At 43.7% G+C, this 25,393-nt stretch overlaps 2 protein-coding genes across 2 annotated transcripts; both read right to left on the reverse strand.

Annotated features, from left to right (window-relative positions):
* Positions 1–896: 896 nt before the first annotated feature.
* Positions 897–6,002, reverse strand: TCHHL1 (trichohyalin like 1). Its single transcript, XM_010958538.3, is given in 4 exon segments — positions 897–1,073; positions 1,075–3,521; positions 4,005–4,160; positions 4,864–6,002. Coding segments are annotated over 3 exon segments (2,622 nt in total). The 5' UTR covers positions 4,143–4,160; positions 4,864–6,002; the 3' UTR covers positions 897–1,036.
* An 11,576-nt stretch (positions 6,003–17,578) lies between these two features.
* On the reverse strand, positions 17,579–25,172 carry TCHH (trichohyalin). The gene is made up of 3 exons (XM_074349445.1): positions 25,062–25,172; positions 23,634–23,801; positions 17,579–22,866 (listed from the first exon to the last, which is right to left on the reverse strand). Exons 2-3 carry the CDS (start codon positions 23,769–23,771, stop codon positions 18,640–18,642), a joined length of 4,365 nt encoding a protein of 1,454 aa, XP_074205546.1. The 5' UTR covers positions 23,772–23,801; positions 25,062–25,172; the 3' UTR covers positions 17,579–18,639.
* Between the last annotated feature and the right edge of the window lie 221 nt (positions 25,173–25,393).

Raw genomic sequence — 25,393 nt, forward strand, 5'->3', positions numbered from 1 at the left:
GTGCTTCACAAGTGCCCCTGTTACAGACTATACAATGACCATCAAGGGGATATTTAATAATTTTCATAACCTACTCCCCTATCATTAGAAATCTGAATTTCTGTACTTTTTATTATTATAAATAGTGGTGTGGTAAACATTTTTGTGAAGAAATTTTAAACTTTAGATTATTTCTTGAGGCTAGAAATAATAATAGGTTTAAATAATTAAAGGTTATTAATTATTTATTTTTCTGATTGCAAATGTATTACATTTTCATTATTAAAAAAACTTGGAAAATGAAGAAAATCTCAAAACAGGAAATAAATGTCATTTGCAGTTGTCCCACTTAGGGATAATTATTGTCAAGATTTTGGTCTCATATTCTGTGTTTATTCATTTATTAATCTTTGAATGGAATCATATTTTATCTACTATTTTATAAGCATTGAAAGTTTAGTATCTTATGATACTAATTTAATTACATAATATCTCACCTTATAATTTCTAATGATTTTTGGCATCCCATAGTATCTGGTAACCATAATTTAGTTAACCATTCCCCAAATGATGGACATTTATTATTTCTGGATTTCTACTATCTTTAATACACTATGATGTATCTTTGTAGATCAATCTTTGTAAGTCTCTCTGATTATTTCCTTAGATTGTTGAGAACTATTTAAAATATTTTTGTGCATATTATTGAATTGCATTCTGGAAGGTTGTATTCATTTATACACCTGTCAGTTGTATTTCAGAGTTTCTGTTTCTCCAAACTCTCAGTTACACTGTGTGGTAATTAAAAACAAACAAACAAACGACCTATACTTGTTCGATAAGCAAAATAACTTTTTAATTTGCATTTTGTTGAAGTTTAGTGGGGATTTCATGAATTTATTGGCCATCTGTGTGTTTAGGGAGGGAATTTAAAGGATTGCTAATCTGCCTCTGAATGTGTGAGCGGGAGTGTTGAGGGTGATTGGGAGGGAAGAAGCTGGGTCCTATTCAGATGTATAAAGTTCTTTGGAACTTCTCCTGGGATAATGAGAGTGATTCATTGCTTTGGGGTGCTTGCTTCCCTTTGTGGTTCCTCTCTGAGGGTGACCCTGCTTATGTTCCGAGGCCTGGGGAGGTGCTGTTTGCTTTGCACCAGCAGGGCGCTCATCAGGCAGAAGCTCCCTGGTGTACTGTTGTAATGCTTGGCTGTCACTGAAAGAGACAGGACCATCTGAGAGCTCATTGGTGAGGGGTGCACTCCGCTGGTCTCCGCGGAGCACTGGGCTTGGTGCACTGGCTGTCTGAGCTTGATTTTGGTGCTCCTTTTGGGCTATGTTTGTTTGCTGCCGTATCTTCTCCTGCAGGTACTCGTACAGTGGAGTCGAACAGACTGCACCCCTTGCCACAGAACAGAGCCCTCGGTCTCTCTGCATCCTCCCTTCAATGTCTGACTTGGGGACTGAAAGATCATGTTCCTTCTTGGCTAGATTCTGTTCTCCTGCCAGCTCTTGGGGGCTTTCATCCTCCTCTTCCTCCCATTTTGCAGGTTCCTCCGTCTCCAGGTGTGTCTTTGGGGGGACTGAACTGTACTCATGCAGACGTTGTACTGGCACCTCCTGGGTCTCTGGTGCTCCATCCTCCTCCTTGGTCCTTGAGCCCTGGACCTTTAGCTCCTGTCTTCTACATTTCTTTGCAGGGAGCTGCTTTGGGGAGAGCTGGCCCGTGAAGCCTGCATTCAGGACACCCAGGGGCCCAGTCTCCAGGGACTTTCTGTTTTCATCTCCCACTGCGGACTCCTGTGCCTCTGGGGGTCCACTGGGCTCCACTGCTGGCCCTGGGCTTTTGGTCCCTGAGCCCTGACTCCTGTGCTCTTTTCCAACAGGCCACTCCTGTTCCTCGGAGAGCTGCTCATCCTCTGCTCCAGCTGCCAGCACCGCCGCCCCGTGAATTCTGTTGTTCTCACCTGGGGCTACCTGCTGCTGGTGGTCTGGGTTATTATTGGGACTTCCTTGCACACACTCTCTGGGTGGGTCTGCTTGACGCTGGGAATCCCCTTGCACAGACAGGCCACTTGTCCCTGAGCTGCTGTCCCCATCTTCTGGAGTCAGGCTGTCGGGGGTTTCAGAAGACCTCTCATCAGTCTGTGTGACTGTTGGCTCAGGATCCTCCCTCTGGTGACCATCATCCTCCTTGACTGGCTTGTTATGGATCTTGGTGACCTTCTTATTTTCTCCTCCAGACTGGTTCTCGAGTCGTGTCAACTCCTGTGTTCCTTCTCTTGCTCCTGGCGTCTCTTCTGCTTCAGGGACGTTTTTGCTGCTCACAGGTACTTCTGCTGTGCCTTCCTCATCGTGTCCTGCCTCTTCTCCTGGGCTGACTGCTCCTTCAATTTCAAGATATTTCTGATCTCTTCCTTCTGAGCTTAACTTTTGTGTCTTAGAGTCTTCTTCAGCATTCTTTCCTTTTGCTGATTCCTGGAGTTCCTGATTCTTCACGTCCTCTGTTTGGTCTTCCAGGGCTGGTGGCTGAGTTTTTCTCTCATTTTCTTTCTGCCCTGCTGTTTCATGGACCTCAGGGCCTCTTACCTGTTTCCTTTCAACTCTAACATTAAGTGTTTCTGAAAAATTTCTGCTGTCACCTTGCACTGGCAGGTCTTTGGTATCTTGTACCGGAGGTACTTGGGTCTCAGCTGTTCCACTATCATCCTCAGGATCAGTTGATTTCTGCATCTGAAATGGTTTCTGGGCAGCAGCTTGTTCTGGCGGGTCAGCATGGTCTGAGCTGGGCTCATCTTTTCCTTGCAGTGGTGGCTCCTGTGTTTTAGAGGGCCCCTTAGCACCCTTTTCTCCTCCTACAGCGTCCTGATCTTCAGATGGTCTCTGTGTTGTTTCTCCTAGTGGAGAACTTTGCATTCCCAAGTTCCCTTCCTGTTCTCCAAACTGCTCTCCTGTCTTAGTGCCAGCTTGTTCCCTGGCTGGTTTACCTGCCTTCCTGAGAATCTCCTTATCTTGCTTCTTCCTCCTGGAGGGACTGCTGATCTGTGCTGATCCTACTGTTGGCTTCTTTGTCTCCCCACTGTCTCCTATTGCTGCTACATCTTGGGCCACTTCCTGGCTCTGTTCGTCTCCTTCCAGGTGTTGGTTCTTATGGTCAATGTGCCCGGATGCTTCTCCTGGCAGTTTGTGAGTTGTAGTGTCTCCCTGGGGGTTCACCCTATCGTGTCCAGCTGCTCCCACTTCCTTAGGGCTGAGCTGAGTTGAGGATGCCATTTCTGGAGGAAACACCACTTTGTCTTGAGTTGATGAAGTTCCCTCTGTCCGCTGGCCAGTTCCACAGGTCCCCTGAAGATCCATGTCATCTCGTATCTCCTCTGGTTTAGACACTTGTCTAGGTTCTGAATTAAGTAATGATTCTATGTCAAGACGACAGACTTTCAACAAGTTGAAAATTGCAAGAATAAATTCATCAAAACTGGTGGTGCCATTGCTGTCAATATCCGGAAGATTCAAGTTTCTCTCTGTAGCCTGGATGGTGGCAGGTGGCTGCATGAAAACACAGTGAGAGATCAGCCTGTTTATATGTGGTCAAGTGCCCTGATTGTCTGTATGTCTTCTAAGAATCCTCTGTTTTTGACCCTGTTCTTCATGAACTTGTGAAATTTCCCCAAACAGAAAGAATTTGTTGATTCTGGTTACCGTTTTTCATCAGAAAGCTATGGCTAGGAAGGAGCATTCACATGAATTGTGAGTTGCACTTACGTGCACGCTGGCTCACGACTCCTCTCAGAAACCTACTTTGCTGAAGCAATAGTCCCAGTGAGGAAAGCCTCTTTTTTCTCTATAACAATGACTAAGCCACTGAACAGAGTGGGAGGCTGGGATGGAAACAGAGTTGTTCAAAGTGAACAAGTGCTGAGCGCTGGCAGCCAAATGTAAAACAGGGAGGCATCACTTATGCCCATCTTGCTTGGATTTTGGAGGAAGGGCAAGTGGAGAAGAATTTCCACAGCTCTGTGAGCCCCTCACCTGAAGAATCTCCCCAAACTCGCCCCGGAGGAGCTCCTTCAGCTCTCTGCAGGTCAGCGTCGCCTCATCACCGTCCACCCTGGCGTACTTGCGGAATGTCTCGATTACACAGAGGACATCTCCCAGGAGCTGAGGCATCTTTACAAACTCAGGAGACTGTGAGTAAGAACAAACAAAGCTCACTTCTTAGGATGGGTCCTTTAGGAAAGAGACTGTAGTGAGATCAGAGTTAGCCACCCTGCAGAAAATAGAGACGCTCATGTGTTCAGAGAAAGCTTTACTGCAAAAGGAGGGTGGAAAAGAACTTAAACGTTAAGTACTGATTCACAGATGAAGTGGGAATAGTCACTTTAGCCTCATCTGAGAGTGCCCACCTGTTTTCCTCCCACCATGGCTCAGTCTAGCTCCTTGGCTTAGGCAAGTGTAACTTTTAAGTTAGAAAAGCTTCCAGAGGAAAGAGAAGTAATGCCAGGAAGGTCAGTCTCTGTGTGCAGGCAGAGTACCATGTTTTTACCAAGATGTAGCTCCGTGAACTCACTGGTAAAAGAGTCTCGACCCCTCAGTCATTACCCATCATTGAAATGATTATAGGTCATTTTAATGTAGGTCTGAGTCCTGGTTAAATAGTATTGCTGCCTATGTCGTACAAACAGTTTTTATTTTTAAAAAAGAAATGGAAAAAAAAAAAAAAAGAAAATGATCAAGGAATGCATTTGGAGCTCCCAGTGAGGTATCGGTAATAGTGGTTGACCTAGACTAAGAGTGTGTTTCTTCTGAAATCCGTATACAATCTCACATTAAAAGCAAAACAGCAGCCGAGATTCTAAGTATGCACAAGCAGAGAGTCTGTGAGACTTACCTCGTTCACGAGTGAGAGCAGGTGAATCGTGGGGCAAAGGGCTGTGAGCTGACGGGAGGCACTGAAACCTTTTATTGTCTCTAATTGCACAGTTAGGAAGGAGACACCCTCAGGGTCTAATGCCCTGATTCATCGCCACCAAACCCAGTCTCCCTTCCTTCTCTACTCTCAGTTTGTCTTATTTTTATTTCCTTTAGGCAGCTTCAGACTTATCCAATCCAAAGGAAGGGGAAAGAATATTTGTTTCATTTACTGACTTTTGCAGGTTGTATCTTCGGGGGTGGAGTTGGCTTTTGTTTTTTTTAAACCTAAGGACACAATTACATTTTTATTTGACAAATCATAGGGCTGGCAGAGATCTCAGGAGTCATCTGATTCCTCTCTCTGCCCATAGGATGGACTGTATTTGACCCAGCCTGGACAGATGGGTGTCAATCATGTGTTTAAAAATAGAGGCCTCACTTATCCATGTGACAAAGTGGAGATACCAGATGATTCAGGCGTTTCCATGCTCTGCATTACTTGCCCAGAGGCAGAATTAGGGGAAAAAAAATCTCTTGCTGAGTGTGCAGAACTTTGCTTACCTAAGATGTGCTGTTTTTAAAATGTGATTGATATCTACTCCTTAAAGGCATTTTCATAATCTGAGGAGCTTAGAAATGAGGATCCATATTATTGTGTTCTTTCTGTAAAGGGGAAAGGGAAACATAGGGACCACCAAGCCGAGGACAGGTAGGAAGGAGCCTAAGATGTTAATCTGGCAAATGTTTGGATTACCTCTTAGATCTGCATCCCTCTTAGTAGAGAATATTTAATTAACTGGATGGCTAGGTTCAGTTTTTTTTTTAACATTTAAAAAGAGAATAGAGTATATTTTAATATTCTTCCCTGCTTGTAAAAGGATTTTAGAAACAGATCCATGTAAATAAGTGTAAAAGACAAAGACTGAGATAATGGATGGGTGGGAACGGAGACAATTATATGAGAAGACAGAGGCTAAGGGAAGCATTGATGTTGAGCACAACTCTGTTCTCATCTTCCTAATAAACAAGGCAAGTACAGTGTTGCTGAATGTTGGAGTGAAAAAAAATCTGTGTTGATAGTTTCCTCCTATGAATAATATTTCTCAGCATTCCCCTGAAAAGGAGAAGTCTTCAACTGAGAAATGGGATTGTCATGTGAAGGTCATCTTAATTCTGATCAGTCAACACCCCCTGAGTACCAGCTGTTTCTCAGATACTGTGCCAGGCACTGGGTGTTTTAAGATGAGTAAGTTATGTCTCCCAGCCCTGGAGTCAGGAGCCAGTCTCATGAGAAATGATTCAAGGAAGCTGTGTATGTTCAAGTCTGGACTGAAAAGATTTAGAGGCGGAAGAATAGCTGTTTTCAAACATTTGAAGGATTTTCATAGGATGCGGAGTGGGAGGAATAGAAAGGAGCTAATGTTCGTTGAATGTTTATGACATGTCAGGAGCTGACAGGGGCTGCTTACTTAATCCTCACGGCCCTTTTGTAGTTACCGTTCTCTTTTAACAGATAAGGAAGTTAAGGCTCTTATTGTTAAGTAACTTGCCCATGGTCACGTACCCTGAAAATGGCAAAGCCCAAATCAGAATCGAAACCCTTCAAGACTAAATGTCTCTGAGCCCATGCTGTCTCCATTGTCTTGAGTTCCTTATTCTGTGTAATGCCAGAGAATAGAACTAGAATCAATGGTTGAAACTTTCTAAAAAGCAGATTTCAATTCTTAAGACCTTTTTGAGGGATAGAGCTGTCTGACAATGGTATAGGCTGCCTCTAAAGTAATGAGATCCCTGTCACTAAAACTATTCAAACAGAGGCTGAATCATAATCCACCAGCTAGGTTACAGGAGAGGCCTGCCAAAGGAAGAGGAAAGCCTGGAGTGGCTTACAGTGAGGTGCACAGAACTCTTCCAATTCTGTCTATGGTTTTAGGTTATAGTTTCTACTTAGAAAGTCAAGGTTGGATGTTGCCTTGTCTCTGAACAATATGAGGGCTGGCTCCCTAGCCCTTTTATAGGCGTACCTAGTTTTTCAGTGCTTACTCAAGACTGTTTAATAATACCCATACATGGTGGGTAGTGACTCAGAGGATGGCAGGAGGAAGGGAATGACTGGATGGAAAGAAGAGAGGATGATTTTTTGTTTAAAAAAATTATTTAGATTACTATGCAATAAGCCACAAGCAACTCTACCATTACCAAAGAAAAGACCCTGATTGCTATTCTTCCTCTAAACAGACCCCTCTAACAGTTTCTTTGTAAGGTCCTCTCTGCTCTAATGTTGTATAAGGATAGTGAAGAAAGGAAGAGGTAAAGAGAGAGAGACGTGTAAAGAAGTTGTTTAATATAGAACTATGTTATAAGAGCCTCTTACTCTTCAAAGGTCGCAGCTGAAGTCTTGAAGGAAGCCTTCAAGGAAAATCCGTATGATAGCTATTTTGGAAAAGATGGCTGAGAAAGCATTTTTTGATTCTCTATAATACTGGAAAATTTGGCAAGCAAAAAAGAAGGCTTAAGCTTACATTTATAATTTCATTATCTTTTTTATTTATCATAAGAATAGCAGGAGTTTGTTCAAGGAGATGATGGACTGAGCAAATATATGTTCTTAATATTCCTCCTGGAATCCTCTAAAATAAAAATATAGTTATACAGAAAGAGAAGAATAAACTAGAATTGTGAACAGAACTAGAGACTCACAACTGAGTTTCGATAAATTTATGGATGAAAATTGGATGGTAGTGATTTGATATTCTTACATATTTCAAACTGATCACCACGGTAAGTCTAGTTAGGTTATATCACCATACAAAGATATTACATAGTTATTGACTATATTCTTCACATTGTACATTTCATACCTGTGACTCATTTATTTTGCAACTGGAATTTTATACCTCTTAATCCCCCTCACCTATTTCTTTCCTCCCCATACCCTCCTCCCCTCTGACTCTATTATAGACTTTTGCTATGTGGTTACCATGAGATTTATATATAGCTTTGTGTGTGTGTGTGTGTGTGTGTGTGTACATATTTATTTATTTGTTAAGTTGATCTCTTTAGTTCTAAGATGCATTTTAACAATCCTGCATTTTTATTCCCCTCCCTCCATGTTTGCTGGTTTTGACATACTTTACATCTTTTTGTTTTGTGTAACCCTTAACTACTCATTGTAGATATAGATGATTTTATTACTTTTGTTTTTAACCTTCTTACTAGCTTTATTCGTGGTTGATTTATTACCTTTACTGTTTGTTTGCATTTACCAATGAGACTTTTCCTTTCTTAGCTCTCATGTTTCTAGATGTGGGCTTCTCTTTTTCACTTAGAGAAGTCCCTGTAACATTTCTTGTAAAGCTGGTTTGGTGGTGCTGAGCTTTATTAGCTTTTGCTTGTCCGGAGCCCTTTTGAGCTCTCCTTCAAACCAGAATGAAAGACTTGCTGGGTAGAGCATTCTTGGTTGTAGGTTTTCCCCTTTCAGCAATTCAAATATATTGTGTCACTTCCTTCTGGCCTTCTGCTGCTTTTCCTTCACTATATATATATATAAAATATAGTCAGTTTACAATGTTGTGTCAATTTCTGGTGTATAGCACCAAACTTCAGTCACATAGGAGCATACATACATTCATTTTCATATTCTTTTTGACCATAAATTACTATAAGATATTAAATATAGTTCCCTGTGCTATACAGTATAAACTTGTTGTTTATCTGTGTTACATATAATAGTATCTGCAAATCCTGAACTCCCAATTTATCCTTTCCCACCCCCCTCTCCCCCAGTAACCATAAGTTTGTTTTCTATGTCTGTGAGTCTGTTTCTCTTTTGTAAATAATTTTTTTTTAGATTCCATATATAAGTGATATCATAAGGTATTTTTCTCTCTCTTTCTGGCTTACGTCATTTAGAATGACATTTTCCAGGTCCATCCATGTCGCTGCAAATGACATTATTTTATTCTTTTTTATGGCCGAGTAGTATTCCATTGTATAAATATACCTCCTTCACCACTTTTAGTATTCTCTCTTTGTCTTTAATTTCTCATGTTTCCAGTTTTTCATTATTATATGCCACTCTATGATGAATATTTTGTACCTAAATCTTTGTGTATACCAAGGTCAAACTTAAAGAACCATAGTCCCCGCTCAAATGATCCCTCAGAGCCCTTCATAACAAGCATAATTTTGTAAATGAAATGGTTGATGTTTATTATAGGTAGCACACCATTTTGTTTTTGAACAGAAGAATGTTTTTACGTGTTGTGTAAGCGCATAATAGTGCACTGAGGCCCTTGTATAACCACATGTGCAGTGTATTCACGCTCATGTTCCAGGATTTTCTTTCAATGCAATTAGGTGGACTGTTGCATAAATGAATAAGAAAGTGCATATGGGAACTTTAATAGTTATTTGGCCTTAGACAAATTTTGAAACCATTTTGAGTTTGGTTCCCTTACTTGGAAATGGGAAAGGAGGGGGCAATATTGTTCAGAATTCCAGCATTGTAGTGCTGATTAAGTGAAGTAACATATGTGAAAAATACTTAGCAAAAATGTTTGGCTTATAGTGCATTCTGCTGAATTAACAACTCTGGGAAGGCTGGGACTATGTCTGTCTTGCTCACTTAAATCACCAGCCCAGCATAGTGCCTGGAACATGGTAGGTGCTCAATAAATATTTGTTAAGTAAAAAAAAAAAATTAAGAGACATGTACTAAAATGAGAGTCCTGGACCAAAATGGAAAGAACTGGGCTGATTCCAGCCCTATCTCTAGTTCTATAAGTTTAGGTCTTTTATTTCAATAGATTTGATAACCCCATGAGCATGGAAAGGTTTGGACTAGACAATAACAATCTCATTTACTGAGTGCTCAGCTTATACTTTGTACTCATTATTTCCACTCTTCACAACAATCCTGAAAGGCAAGGATTATTGTCCTTGTTTTACAGATGAGGAAATTTAAGATTGAGGAGATTATGTCATTGCTGATGTGGGACTGCTAGGCCTTAGACAAGTTTCTAAGCCATGAAAACCTAAGTTTTCAAAGTCTGAGTCTCCACAATCTGAGTTCTTTATGCTACTCACATGGTCTTCCTGCTCATGGGTGTGATGCCCTCCATGCTCTGGCAGCTCATGGATCTGTTCTGCTCTACTCTGGTCACAAATATATTTGGTGGACCCATCAGTATTTTGAACTTGTAGGAACAATGGTAGGGAAAAATGGTCTAACTATTTCACAGAGAAGTATTATTTCATTACATGTTACTTGAGAACTTATTACTTGGAACCACCCCACCCCTCGAATAAGAAATTCCTTCTTCACAGTCCCTGTTCACTGCCTCTTCTCTTTACAGGGCTACCATTTGCTGATTCATAAGATGTTGGATTTTTAAAAATCTCTTTGGAATCCCCAGCCCACAGACCTATGACCCTTAGTCCCTCCCTGTACTCACTTGCTTTTCTCGCCTGGTTAGAATCTGTGATGGTTAATTTTACGTGTCAACTTGATTGGATGACAGTGCCCAGATATGTGTCAAAATTATTCTGGATGTTTCTGGAAGGGTGTTTTTGGATGAGACTAACATATGAGTAGGTGGACATGGAGTAAATCTGGAGGCAGATTGTCCTCCAGAATGTGGTTGGGCCTCATTCAACCATCAGTTGAAGGCCTGAACAGAACAAAGACTGACATCCTCCACGAGTGAGCAAGAGGGAGTTCTGCCAGCAGATGGCCTTCAGATTGGAGCTGCAACTCCTCCTTGAGTCTCTGGCCTACCAGCTCACCCTGCAGATTGTGTACTTGCCAGCCACCCTTACCACGTGAGCTAATTTCTTTAAGTTTTTTATACACACACACACACACACACACGTATAATTCATATATATGAAAATATATAAATATATATATATGAAGCAGAACCTTGACTAATACAGAATTCATGGTCCATTACTTCAACAATGCCATCTCTTTTAGGTATCCTCAGTGCCCTTTTCCTGTTTGTCTTTCAGTTACACCTGCCTGGAAAAAATCTCAGCCCTGGTGTGGTCTCACTCTGTCATTCGCATCTGTAGTACTGAGCATGCCTGAGGAACTCTCATAGCTGAACACGTTGGTGCAGGGATAAATTCATGATCTCTAACTTCAACTGGAAGCCCAGAGTTTTTTGGTGATCACATAGCTTCCATGATTAGTTTTTTGTCTGTGTTCTACAACAATTATTTTAAATCATCATGACTCTCTTCGGTTATTTGACTCTTTACCCCCCCTTTTCACTCAGAAGATGATTTTGCTTCTTTCCTTCATGAAGAAAATAGAAGTCACAAAACAAAACCAAACTAGCAGATGTGGGGTCAAGAGGTAAAAACTTCCAGTCATAGGGATGTAATGTACAGCGTGGTGACTATAGTCAATTACATTGTACTGCATATTTAAAAGTTACTAAGAGAGTAAATATTGTATTGCATATTTAAAAGTGACTAAGAGAGTAAAGTTCTCATCACAAGAAAAAATCTGTAACTTTGTATGGTGATGGATGGTACCTAGACTTACTGTGGTGATCATTTCACAGAGTTTATAAATATCGAATCATTATGTTATATATCAGAAACCAATATAATGTTGTGTATATGTCAATTATATCTTGATGAAAAAAGTCATCAGACCACAATCCCTAAACGTTCTTCCATCAAACTACAAACTTATTGGCATCCATTTACATTTATGTTTTCTTTCTGTTACATCAGGAAAAGCTGCCCATCTAAGCCTGTTTCCTCTCTCTGGATCTTATTTTTTTCCTGCCTTCTCAGGAAATTTGCATGTTGATAATTCCCTCTCTTTTCTAAAATGTAACCTCTCTTAATTGGTTCCTTACTGTTCAGCATTTACACACAGTCAACTTCTTCCCATTTTATAAAATCTCACCTTGTGCCTACAACCCTAACCAACCTCTCTCCTCCCCTTCATAATGAGTATTCTTGAAAGATTTGCCTTATGTTTCCGCTTATTTTCCTTGTAGTCCTCAAGATAATACGAGATCATCACTGACACTGTGTTACCAAATCACCAGGCACTTTTCAGCACTTATCTAGCTTGGCTGCTCTCAAATATTTGATGATAACCACCTCTGCTTTCTTGCAGCGTGATCTTTCCTAGTTTTTGTGACACCACATTCTCCTGGTTTTCCTCCTACCTCTCTGACTGCTCCTTTTAATTTTATTTTTTTTTAGTTTTTTTCCTTTGCCTTTCCCTTAAATGTTGCTGTTCCTCTGAGTTCTGTCCTAGCCCAATTCTTCATCTTCCTCTTTTTCCATATCCTGAATAATCTTATCTACTCTTACTGCTTTGATTACTATTGATAGGCTGATAGTCTTTTTGCTACATTAAATCCAAACCTCTCACCTGAGCTCCAGACTCATAACCAGCTGCCAACTAAATATCACTTCCTGGAAGCCTCAAAGGCACCTCCAACTCAGTGTAAGTAAAACTGAACTTGTCACCATTTCCCCTCACAACAGACCCCTCACTTGTCATTTCACTACAAGTGAAAAAGAGGCTCTTTTGTGCTTCTGTCTCAACAATGGCACCATTGTTCACCCAGTTTCTCCAACTGTACCTCTGGTATTATTTTTTATCTCTTCCTTTCTATTATCTTGCCAATATATCACCAACTTCTGTTGATTCTAATTCTCAAATATCTCTCAGAAATATCCACTTTTCTATTCCCACTTCTGCTATCCTAGCTCAGATGATCATTGGCTCTCATGGGGACTGCTATAACATTCTCCTAATGTTCTCTCTGCTCCACCTTGCCTCTCTCCAGCCCACTCTCCACATTGCTGCCAGGGTGATCCTCATAAACTGCCAATCTAGTTCATCACTCCCCTGCTTAAAATGACAATAATTCTTTGTTGCCCTCAAGATAAACTTAATATGGCTTACCAGGTCCTTATATAACCTCTCTAGCCTTATCTCTTGCCATTTGTCCATGGTATTTTAGGTTCTGGTCAGATTTAATTTGACATCCTTGAACCCACAGTGCTCTCTCTTGCCTCCAGTCTTTTTTATTTTATTTTTAAGTTGTATTTATTTTTGGGGGGGAGGTAATTAGGTTTACTTGTTTATTTTTGGAGGATGTACCGGGGATTGAACCCAGGAACTTGCGTATGCTAACTGTGCGCTCTACCCTTCCCCCCTTTGCCTCCAGTCTTTAAATACCAATTTCACTTTGCCTGGAAGGCTCTTTCTTTTCCTCTTCACAGGGCTAACTTCCTATCTACTCTCAAGTTTTGGCTAAAACATCAGTTTCCTTGGAAAGCTTTTCCTGACCCTACTAAAAAGCATCAAGATACTGCTCTTCTCCTAAACTATGCTTCTCTGACCACAGCATCTGTAGCAGGATGGTCTGAAACTTGTCTGCCTCTGCCATTTCTACCCATCCCCTCCCCGTCCACAGTCAGAGAGGAAACCTGGGGACTGGCTTAGTCCTGATCCACATGTGAAAGCTAATTTGTAATGTGCTCCAGGGAAAAAGGGAGGCATGTGCACTCTTAATAAGGCCAGAGTTATTATTTGATAAGAAATAGAGTCAAAGTACTGCTGATAGGCAGAATAAAATATATACCAGACACAGAGGTTTTCAAAATGAAAATAATCCTCATGGTGATGAGTTGTATTTGAATTCAAATGCTTATGAGAAAACCAGCTGCAGCCTGGAATGGGGATCTCACCGTTGCTTCTCACTACACCTCCCCTGCAACCCCTCAACCCATGAGACCAGAATCCACCTTTCCCTTGACCTACCCCTGCATTCTCATCCCACTGGGGCCACTGACAGATACCAATACCAGAGCTTACTCCAATTCCTAGGCAGAAGCAGAATAAACTGAGGGAGAAGAATCATGAAATTCAGTAATGCCTAACATTGAGGAATTTTCAATATACAAGAAAGGACTTAGGGCTTCATTGTTCAGAAGGGAGGGATGGCCTGTTAGATGGGCAGTAGAGGCCTTGGACAAAAAGAGCTATTAGGGTTTATTAATTAACTCATTCATTTGACAGATATTTATTGAATGCCTATATTATGCATCTAATTCTCACAACTCCTTGAGCCACGTTTCTTATCATGACGTTATGAAGTCTTCACAGGGACTAGGAACTTTTGAAATCCTAGGCAAAAGTTTTGGGAATGTATATTTTTCTAGAGAGACAGTCCATATATTTCATCAGCATTTCCTAGAGCTTTTTGTTTATCATGGAAAGAATATACAAAATAAAGAATTCAAAGTTGTAGCCTCTGTCTTCATGGTATTTACAATTCAGTTGGGTAAATGAAACAAGTATAAAGCCAACTAAGGCAGAGTACTACAATCAATGAGCAGTAAATACAGACAATATCTTAGAACCTCAATGAAGAGAGCGATCATGTGAGTTGGGGTGATTAGGGAAAGATTTAGGGAAGAGGTGGGATTAAACTCGGGTCTTTTAAACAGAGTAGAAAGTGTCCATGTAGACAGGAAGGAGAGAGGCATTCTAAATAGATTAAATTATGCTAATAAGTCTTTGAAGTAAGGACAGTCATAGGATGTCCTAATGACAACAAATAGACTAGTTTGGTTTTAACACATGGTTGGCTCTGGGGGTGTTGGGGGGGCCAGAGTGTAAAAGGTGGACTGTCTCTAGAATGTGGAGACATAAATTCCAAACTGCAGGGCTTAGACTTCATCGTACAGAAAATGCCAGTTTTTAAAAAGGGAAGTGATAACAAATAGGAATCAGATTTTTAAAAGTTTCTGTAATTCGAGTGCTTGCCATTGACATCCTGAGGGTTCAGAAAATGATAACGTATTCAGAAATCTACCTTTTGGGTTAGTTCCAGATTATTGCATGTGACTGTCAACTCTTTACTAACAAGGGAAACATGAGCTTATTAAATATTACATAGATCATAATCTTCAACAGATTACAGTCCCAGTACACTTGCTGAACAAACTCATAATTACTATGACTGAATGAAAATATTAGCAATGTGTAATTAATGCAGAAGATGGAGCAGAGATGGGTTTATATTTAGCTAATGGCCACTGACTTTTAGTTTAAGTGGAACCAAGTTCCAGGACTTTGTTTTCTCAGAAAAGAATGGGATTAATTAAATGGATATGTGAATTTCATAAATTAGAGGGGCAGTAATTTTCGACAGTACTAAGGTCATAGAAAATGGGGTAGGTTTAGGGTCTTCTCCTTCATTGAATAAACCTAGGCTGATAAGAAGGTGCTCTGGAAGAATTTGGGAGATGAATAAGAGAAGTTCAGAAGCTAGAAAGGAAGGATCTTTGAGGCTGGAACTAGGGTCTGATGGTCACCTTCATCAGTTAATTCTTTTCCATGTTTTCTGTTAGTAAAGGTAGAAGCTGGGGTGAGGGGTTATTTCAGTTGCTTTGAGAGTTTCAGCTGAACAAGCCAAATGTTAGAATTAAAGTAATTTTTTTTAGTCCTGGGAGTAACCTTGGTGATAACTATTCTAGTCTCATAGTTTGAAATATGAAACATTGGAGGCCAGAAAGCTTAAGTGGCTTGCAAGAGGACACACAGAGAGTAAAGGAACAGACCAGAATGACTATTTCAACACTGCACACATATTGCTTAGGATGCCTGGCACATAGGAGATGCTCAATAAATATTTTTCTAATGAATAAATGAATGAACCCCAGGCTTATGATTCCTTATAGCAATTGTTCCCCTGCACCATAAAAACTATGGCAGATTTAATTAAAAAAAAAAGTGTCTTTGAGCCACCAGGACCTGCTTGTACCCTGTACAATGTCAAGGGATAAAGAGCATCCTATTACAGGTAAGTTTCCCTAGAAACATAACCTCACCTTCCGTGGTATATTAGTTTTTTAGGGCTGTCATAACAAAGTACCAAGGACTGGGTAGCTTAACCAACAGAAATCTCTTTTCTCAAATTGATGGAGGCTGGAAGTCAAAAATCAAGGTGTTGATAGGATTGATTTCTTCTGAGAGTCATGAGGGAAGGATGTGTTACAGGCATCTATCCTTTGCTTGTAAATGACATCTTCTTTCTGTGTTTTCAGGTCATTTTCTCTCTGTCCTTGTCTATGTCCAAATTTCCTCTTTTATAAGGACACCATCCATCCTGCATTAGGGCATACCTAATGATCTCATTTTTATTTGATTACCTATTTAAGTACTGTATCTCCAAATATGGTTACATTCTAAGGTACTGAGGGTTAGGACTTCAACATGCCAACCTTTAGGGGGAACAAAATTCATAACACATGGAGACTAGCTTTTCCATCATGAACATATTAAGCTCTCAACCACATTCCCCAGCAGTAGCCAAGATGATGTTAATAAAGCTCCTAGCTTAGTTAAGCAGCCAAGTGCACAATAGCCTCAAGGTTCTGCCCATGCATGTACTTTATCCCGGTGGAGCAGGAGGGTTGGCCTGCCAACATGTTCTCCTGGCAGCATGCTAAAAGAAGGCCCATAGGGCATGGGCTGGTTGACTTTTTTTTTTAACTACATGTTATTATAACTGATGAAACAACACTTTCTTCTTTGGAAATTGGATCTTTCTTCATCTTGCTAAAGTGCTACAAGAAGTCTGAAGGGCTTTGATTGTTTTTACCGTAATTATTATTGTTAAACTATAGGTTAGATGATGAGTGTGTATTCCAGGAGTAACCTGGGGCTGGCATTTATAAGGAGGCTTTGATATGAGTGCTCATTGAGAGGATCCTGGGGAAGCCAGTGAAGCTCTTTCTAGGGTTTCTGTGAAGAGCCTTAGTAAATAAAAGCATATACTTAAGAGGAAAGTACTTTTGTAGTTAGGATTCACTTGAAAGAGATGATGTTCCAGAGTAGTCTCAGGGGATTCCCAGGTTTTGTCTTTAGTGGGCATTTGCTACTTGTGTTAAAGTCAGAGGCTTGTGGTTTTTGCAGAAAATGCCACCTTACTCTATCAAAATGATACTTGGGAGCTATAGGCTCAGCTTTCTTGTCTCCACCATTGACCAAAATATGAGTGTCTGTAACTTAGGAAATCTTCTCATCTGTGACCTTCATAATTAGAAATGATATCCTGGATAAGTGCCATCTTGGATTTATTCCTAGTTACCAAGGTGTGTATACTAAATATGGATTCTAACAGGTGGCACAGGGGTGTTTGGATCATTAGGTGATAGTCATAAGGTGCTTAATAATAATCAGGCCAAAAGTATGATTAAGTTACCTCATAGATTGTGTTGCTTAAATCAGCAGGTCATCTAAATTTCTGTAATGCTGAGCTGAACTTTCAGGCCATTTCCTATTATTGGCTCATAATTCAGAGACCAAGAAACTGCTGTATTCTCAGAAGGAAATATTAACAAACACTGGGAGCACCACTGCCATGAGCAGTGAGTCACTGCAAGAAAGGGCAAAGAGGGCTGTGGGGTCAAGAATAAAAACACTTGGAAAGAGAATCCTAGCTTGGGGATGGAAATAATACTGAGTTCACCCTAAGAGGGAAAAATGGTTGGGGAAATAGAGTTGGATTTTTTCCCTTTTTAACATTTGGACATAGATAATAGTAATCAAATGCCCTTAAGTGATTGGAAACTTGTGTCAGTTCCCAGACCATTAGATCCTGAGTTACGATTTGATGCACAGTTAAAATAGACAAAAATAATTGTTTGCCAAGCATTTATTACTAATTTTTACACAGTCCAATTATTTCAACATGTCTCCAAGGTAGTATCAGTAGGCCTCAAAGGATTGTGGGCTGACTCTTGTCGAAGGGCCTTCAGGAACTTGCCCCTATGTCCCCAAATATTTCCCTCCCCCCCCCAAACACTCCGTGATCTCTTGTTGGCCCTGCAGCATGACAGATGTCTACAGGATCCTGAGCAGGTCCCCGCTCTGCTAAAATTAACAAAGGTAGTACTATTCTCTAGCTCATGAAAGACTGGGGGAAGAGAACTGAGCACTACAGACTACAGCAGACACAGTTTTAAAGTTTGAGCTCTGGAGTTGTTTGAGAAACACCTTACTTTTGCTTCATGAGGTTTTAAATGTTTATGAAGTTAAGTGTAAAAAAAAATCGAATTCAAATTCTAAGCCTTCAAGCTAAACCTTATTCTTAACATATTTATTCCAGTTCTGGGCCGATTTCACGAGGGGCTCTTGTGGCAAAGCCATTCCCCTTGCACTATCCAAAGGTGGTTGTAAAAATTCAGTCCCCTCACAGAATCTGCTAATTATGCTACAAGAAGTGAGAGGCTATTTGGAGCTAAATATTAATAAAATGTAGACCTGAGGAGAAACACCAACTTGTATATTAAAAATATCAGAACTCTCCACAAGATGGATTGACCAATAAAAAAAAAAACAAACTCAATTCCTTTGAATCTGAAATCGACGTAATATTCTTGTTACTTTTGAGAGCAATAAATGAACGTGTTCCCCAAACAAGACTCCTCAAACAAATTAAATGGCTTACGGTTTTAAAAATGCACACCACATCTGCACCAGAGAGCAAAGACATCCTGCAGTAATGAACTACGTAAAGAAGGAAAAAAGGCAGGATTACAAAGTACATGAAAGAGTGTAGTTTAAGATTTTGGAAAAAAGAGATATTCTAACATCAGAGGGTCTTCCCACAACCAGAAACATGTGAGTCTTTTGGTACTCAGTGATTCTCACTTTCCTTTGCGCGAAGCTTTGGCAGGTGTCGGCATGTGGCAGCATGTCTTAAGGGCGGTATTGAGATCTCTGCTCTTGGATGTACTCGTAGAGCGGGCTGGAGCGCACCGGGGCGCTGGCAACCTGCCGCTTCCCAGGCTCCAGGACCTGCCGACGGCCCTTGTCCTCCTGCCAGACTTGGCAGCGGCTCTGCCACAGGTCTCGCTCTTGGCGACGCCTCTGCTCCTCCTGCTGTTGGCGGCGCAGCTGTTCTTCTTCCTGGAATTTCCTCTCCCGCTCCTGCAGGCGTCTCTGCTCTACTGGGCGCAGTTCTTGTTCCTGCCGACGTCTCTTCTCCTCCGCTGCAAACTGCTCCTCCGCCCGGTACTGCAGGTCTCGCGCCAGCTGGCGCCTCAGCTCTTCCTGCCCCGCGCGCTGCAGCTGCTCTCCTTGCTCGCGGAACTTCCGGTCCTCCTCCGGGACGCGTCGCTTTTCTTCCTCTCTTTCCTTCTGGAGGCTCGGCTCTCCCTCTAGGAACTTCCTGTCTCGCTGCCTCTGGCGTCTCTGTTCTTCCTCTTGCTCTGCGCGCCTCAGTTGTTCCTCCTGGGAGAAGGCACCGTCGCGCTGCTGGCGGCGCAGCTGTTCCTCCTCACGGAACTTTCTGTCGCGCTCTTGGCGGCGCAGCTGTTCCTCCTCTGGCTGCAGGAGCCGCTCCTCCTCACGGAGCTTTCTGTCGCGCTCCTGGCGGCGCAGCTGTTCCTCCTCTTGCTGCAGGAGCCGCTCCTCCTCACGTAGCTTTCTGTCGCGCTCCTGGCGGCTCAGCTGTTCTTCCTCTTGCTGCAGGAGCTGCTCCTCACGGAACTTTCTGTCGCGCTCCTGGCGGCGCAGCTGTTCCTCCTCTTGCTGCAGGAGCCGCTCCTCCTCACGGAACTTTCTGTCACGCTCCTGGCGGCTCAGCTGTTCCTCCTCTTGCTGCAGGAGCCGCTCCTCCTCACGGAACTTTCTGTCGCGCTCCTGGCGGCTCAGCTGTTCCTCCTCTTGCTGCAGGAGCTGCTCCTCACGGAACTTCCTGTCACGCTCCTGGCGGCGCAGCTGTTCCTCCTCACGGAACTTTCTGTCGCGCTCCTGGCGGCTCAGCTGTTCCTCCTCTTGCTGCAGGAGCCGCTCCTCCTCACGGAGCTTTCTGTCGCGCTCCTGGCGGCGCAGCCGTTCCTCCTCACGGAACTTTCTGTCGCGCTCCTGGCGGCTCAGCTGTTCCTCCTCTTGCTGCAGGAGCCGCTCCTCCTCACGGAACTTTCTGTCGCGCTCCTGGCGGCTCAGCTGTTCTTCCTCTTGCTGCAGGAGCCGCTCCTCCTCACGGAACTTTCTGTCGCGCTCCTGGCGGCTCAGCTGTTCCTCCTCTTGCTGCAGGAGCTGCTCCTCACGGAACTTCCTGTCACGCTCCTGGCGGCGCAGCTGTTCCTCCTCACGGAACTTTCTGTCGCGCTCCTGGCGGCTCAGCTGTTCCTCCTCTTGCTGCAGGAGCTGCTCCTCACGGAACTTTCTGTCGCGCTCCTGGCGGCTCAGCTGTTCCTCCTCTTGCTGCAGGAGCCGCTCCTCCTCACGGAACTTTCTGTCACGCTCCTGGCGGCTCAGCTGTTCCTCCTCTTGCTGCAGGAGCCGCTCCTCCTCACGGAACTTTCTGTCGCGCTCCTGGCGGCTCAGCTGTTCCTCCTCTTGCTGCAGGAGCTGCTCCTCACGGAACTTCCTGTCACGCTCCTGGCGGCGCAGCTGTTCCTCCTCACGGAACTTTCTGTCGCGCTCCTGGCGGCTCAGCTGTTCCTCCTCTTGCTGCAGGAGCCGCTCCTCCTCACGGAGCTTTCTGTCGCGCACCTGGCGGCGCAGCCGTTCCTCCTCACGGAACTTTCTGTCGCGCTCCTGGCGGCTCAGCTGTTCCTCCTCTTGCTGCAGGAGCTGCTCCTCACGGAACTTTCTGTCGCGCTCCTGGCGGCTCAGCTGTTCCTCCTCTTGCTGCAGGAGCCGCTCCTCCTCACGGAACTTTCTGTCACGCTCCTGGCGGCTCAGCTGTTCCTCCTCACGGAACTTTCTGTCGCGCTCCTGGCGGCTCAGCTGTTCCTCCTCTTGCTGCAGGAGCCGCTCCTCCTCACGGAACTTTCTGTCACGCTCCTGGCGGCTCAGCTGTTCTTCCTCTTGCTGCAGGAGCTGCTCCTCACGGAACTTCCTGTCACGCTCCTGGCGGCGCAGCTGTTCCTCCTCACGGAACTTTCTGTCGCGCTCCTGGCGGCTCAGCTGTTCCTCCTCTTGCTGCAGGAGCCGCTCCTCCTCACGGAGCTTTCTGTCGCGCTCCTGGCGGCGCAGCTGTTCTTTCTCTTCCTGCAGTTGTTCCTCCTCACGGAACTTTCTGTCACGCTCCTGGCGGCTCAGCTGTTCCTCCTCTTGCTGCAGGAGCTGCTCCTCACGGAACTTTCTGTCGCGCTCCTGGCGGCTCAGCTGTTCCTCCTCTTGCTGCAGGAGCCGCTCCTCCTCACGGAACTTTCTGTCACGCTCCTGGCGGCTCAGCTGTTCCTCCTCACGGAACTTTCTGTCGCGCTCTTGGCGGCGCAGCTGTTCCTCCTCACGGAACTTTCTGTCTTCTTCCTGACGGCGTCTTTTCTCTTCTATTTCTTCTCTCAGCAGTTGCTCTTCCTCCCGGAACTTCCTGTCTCGCCTTTTGGCTTCCTTTTGCTGCTCTCGCTCCAGCAGGTCTTCAGCTGGGAACTGCCGGTCGCGCTGCTGCTTGCTCCTCCTCTCTTGCTCTCCTTCTCTCTCTTCCTGTTCATACTTCAGGGGCAACCGATCTTGCCGAAACTGCCTCTCCCGCACCTGGGAATCTTCTAGTTGTCGGATCTTTTCTTCATTTTCTCTGCGTTTGGAGTAAGCCCTGTTATTACGAACTTCATTTTCTTCTTCTAGTTGCCGCTGCCATTTCAGATCCTGCTGCCGATCCTCGTCTCGGAATTGCCGCTTCCTGTCCAGGCGCTGCACCTCCTCTCCGCGATATTGTCTCTCGCGCTCCCGTCTCAGCAACTGTTCTTCCTCTCGCTGCAGCTCCTCCTCCTTTAAATAATGTCTGTCGAGCTCCTGACGCCTCCTCTTCTCTTCCTCTCTCAGTAGCTGCTCTTTCTCCCTCTGCAGCTCCTCTTCGCGACGCTGCCTCTCGCGCTCCTGGCGCCTCCTCTTCTCGAGTTGCTCTCTCTGCAGCTGCTCCTCCTCCCTCAGCTGCTCTCGTTGAGCCGGCTTGGCGTACAGTGTGTGGCAGCGCCTCTGGCTTTCCTCCTCTAGTTGCCACCTGCAGTTTTGGTCTCGGCGCTGCTCCTCCTTGCGGCGCTGCCTCTCCCGATCCACTTGGAGGCTCTGCTCCTGCTCACGGAACAGCTGCTCCCGCTCCCTTGAGAGTCGCTGGCGGCGCTGCTCCTCCTCCTCCCGCTGTTCGCGTTCCTGGCGCCTCTCCGCCCTCAGCTGCTCCTCCTGCTGCTCCTGGAGGCGTCTCTGCTCCTCTTGCCTGCGGGGCCTGGAGTAGACTTTGCTCTGACGGGCCTCAGCCTCGCTTTCCACCTGCCACCGCCACCTCAGGGTGCGTCTCTCGCCCTGTTCATTGGCCTCTTCCTGCTCGCGCCGCAGCTCCTGCTCCCAGCGCGACTCTTCGCGCCCGCGCCTCTGCCTTTGCAGCTCCTGCTCTTCCTCCAGGCGCTCCCTCTTCAGCTCTTGGCGCTCCGGCCTTTGCAGCTGCTCTTCTTCCTGGCGCTCGCGCTGCTCTCGTCTTTTCCTCTGTTGCTGCTCCTCCCGGAGGCGCTGTCGCTCCCGCTGCTCCTGCCTCTCTCGCCTCTGCTCTAGGTCAGAAAACTCCTCCGGCTCCCAACCCTTGCGCCTCAGCAGCTGCTCTTCCTCCTTACCACGATCTTCTCGTTCTCGCCTTTGCAGCCTCCGCTCACGTCTCTCTTGCTTCTCCCTCTGCTCCTCTTCCTCAGCGAGCTCCTTCTCCTGTTCCTGCCTTTTCAGTCGGCATTTTCCTTCCAGTTGGCTGTCCTGGGGCTCGAATCTCCTTTGGGCTTCCCTCCTGCGATCTTGTAACAGGTTCCCCTTTCCCTCACTCTTGACCCCTTTCTCAGTGAGCCCCGCGGCCTGGCCGAGCGCGTAGTAACAAGCTTGAGCCACCCTGAAGACGAACAGGAGGAATTCATTGAAATCGACAAGCCCGTTACAGTCGCGATCCAGAAGTTCCTGAATCAGATCTGCTGTCTCCGGGTCGTGTGGCCTCTAAGGGGGGGAAAAATAAATAAAACAAAACTTTTACAATGTAAATACAGTGTATTTACAATAATACAATGTATTATTTACAGGTAGTAAGCAGATACACACGCAATGTACATCTTTATGATATGCTGATACTCAAAAGACATTAAGAGCAGTTAAAAAAAAAAACCACCCGGTGTGTATGGAGTCTTGTCCCCATGTAAAATGTGAAGACCTAATTTTAAAGCATACATTAGTTGGAAAATTTTGCATCTTGTAATTTAATGCTGATCAAAAGAACACAAGTTACCCTTAGCTGACTGAATAAGAATGAACTTACACTTAAGAGAGAAATACAATGGAAATTTGTGAAGATTTGCAGCAGCCATTTCTGACTGAAATAGCCAGTACCCCTGATCTGATTTCTATCCCATGTATGAATACAGAACAAAATATTTGTGGAAACACCATTTTACTAGAGAAGAGGCTGATTTTAGTTACTAAAATTTAGAAGTAAACTTAAGTTCCTTCTAAGTTGAGTTTGGTTTGACATCTTTGGTGATAAGTTCCTGTGAACAGTTCATTCACATTGACGTTGCGTCAAGTACAGGAAATGCTACTTTTTTAGTACTAAGACTACAATGCCTTCAGAATTGAAAAGGGGATGTGGTGTAGAGATGTCATGGCAGAAAATGAATATAAAGTCACCATTCCTTGCTCTGATTTCTCCTGAGAAGAAATTTCATAATCCTAAATCAATAGAGAAATTTCCTTTTCTTGTTATTTCTTACCTGAAGGACATCTGCAAATTCTCTCTCAAGGAGGTTCTTCAGGTCTTTCTTGCTTAGGGCTGCCCCATCACAATCATGTGAGGCATACTGATTGAAAATTTTAGTGATTTCAAAGATGCTTCTCAGAAGTGGAGACATTTTTTTTTCTTTCTTCAAGTTCAAGGAAACCTAGAACAATAAAATAGGATCCAGAATCAAAACTCCATTTCTGATCTTAGATCCCTAAATAATTTTACTCTGAACAGTAGTTATTTTCAACCTGGGCTCTCAAGGCAGTTTAGTTTTGAATATAGTGCTTAGAAAACAGAAGAGAGATCCTGAAAAATTTCAAGCCAGGGAACTATCTTCAGACTATCTTGTTTACCCAATTTGGATTATCCATATCTAGCTTTTGATTGTTTACCCAATTTGGATTATCCACATCCTTCCCTTCTCCCTCTTTGTGCTCCCTAGTACTTTTCAGATTAGACAGTGAGGAGTGTAGAAGTTTAAATTAGATATGTTTCTACTCCTAAGAATTTTCCTCTAAAGTTGAACAAAGAGACTAGCCAAAAGGCAAACGAAGGCTTGAGAGTATCTTAAAGTGGGTAGAAGCCATGTTACACCTAATTGTGGCAGCAAAACATTTGATGGTAACTGGAATGATAAAAACAGGGAATATGGATTATTTCCTAATATTATAGTCCTTTAGAGACCTAGGGGTATAATTCATAAGTCACCAGCTCTTAAGCACTACTTCCAGTCAGAGGTGGCATTGTAATATTCAGATATACCAATGCAGAAAACAGAGAGTGCATGTTATCGGCCTTAATTCAGATATGTTACAGATATTCAACTATTGCATATTTCTGATAGGTACTTCCTGACTGGCTACCAGAGTCAGTGGGTCAAATTGAACTTGGAAAACTTTTAATAATATTGGTCTTTTGGTTAGCTTTTGGTAAACCCAAATAAACCGCTTGCATCTTGGCATTGTAAAAAACAAGACCTAGCCAATAAAAGATCAATATTAAAAGAGTACATGGAAAGCTTCACTGGCTGGGTGATTTACTGGTTCATCTAGCTGACTTCTTTAATTACCTCTCAACTTCAGTATCTCAGATGCTACATGAAGATGGCCTATATTGGGCAGAACCCATAGAAAAAGAGAACTGAGGGTTGACAAACGTTTGAGAGGACACTTTTTTAGGAAGATGAACCCCATCAGAGTCATACGTGACCATCCTCCAACCCCTGCTGTGCAAACAAACTTACAGAGTTCAGTATTCCAACCATAAGAAGATGGCATGGAGATAGTAGATGTTAGACATCTCTGTAAGATACTGATGCCTTCCGGCACGTAGACCCTCCTTGCTGCCCCCAACATCTACAACAGCTGGGAAATGAAGAATCAGACAGAAGAAGATGACCCCACTGAATGGGACTTACCCACTTCACCAGAGGGAGAAGTTAAGTGCTCGCTGACACCGCTGGCAAGTGTACTGAATAGCTGGGAGCTTGGCCTTTTATAGAGGTTTTAATTGTGCCCTGAAGAGCAACTTAGGAAGGAGACACCCACTCTGTAGGATGGCCTGATTCATCCCTAACCAAGCCCAGCTCCACCTCTGTCTCCACGAATGGCTTGTTTATCTCACTATTTGCTCACGTAGCTATTTGGCATGAGGTTCACAGACCTTGCCTCCTGACAGTTAGGGTGCTGGCACCACCTAACATGAAAGAATATTTGGCAGAATCTTAATTTTCCTTAGTTGTTAAAATCA

The sequence above is a fragment of the Camelus bactrianus genome, chromosome 21 (assembly GCF_048773025.1).
Source record: "Camelus bactrianus isolate YW-2024 breed Bactrian camel chromosome 21, ASM4877302v1, whole genome shotgun sequence".
Taxonomy (NCBI): domain Eukaryota; kingdom Metazoa; phylum Chordata; class Mammalia; order Artiodactyla; family Camelidae; genus Camelus; species Camelus bactrianus.

Bases quoted from the DNA above. Each gene is read 5' to 3' on its own strand.
- TCHH (XM_074349445.1), bottom strand. From the start codon at position 23,771: ATGTCTCCACTTCTGAGAAGCATCTTTGAAATCACTAAAATTTTCAAT. The intron at 22,867-23,633 runs GTAAGAAATAAC...TCCCCCCCTTAG, and splicing joins AATTTGCAGATGTCCTTCAG to AGGCCACACGACCCGGAGAC.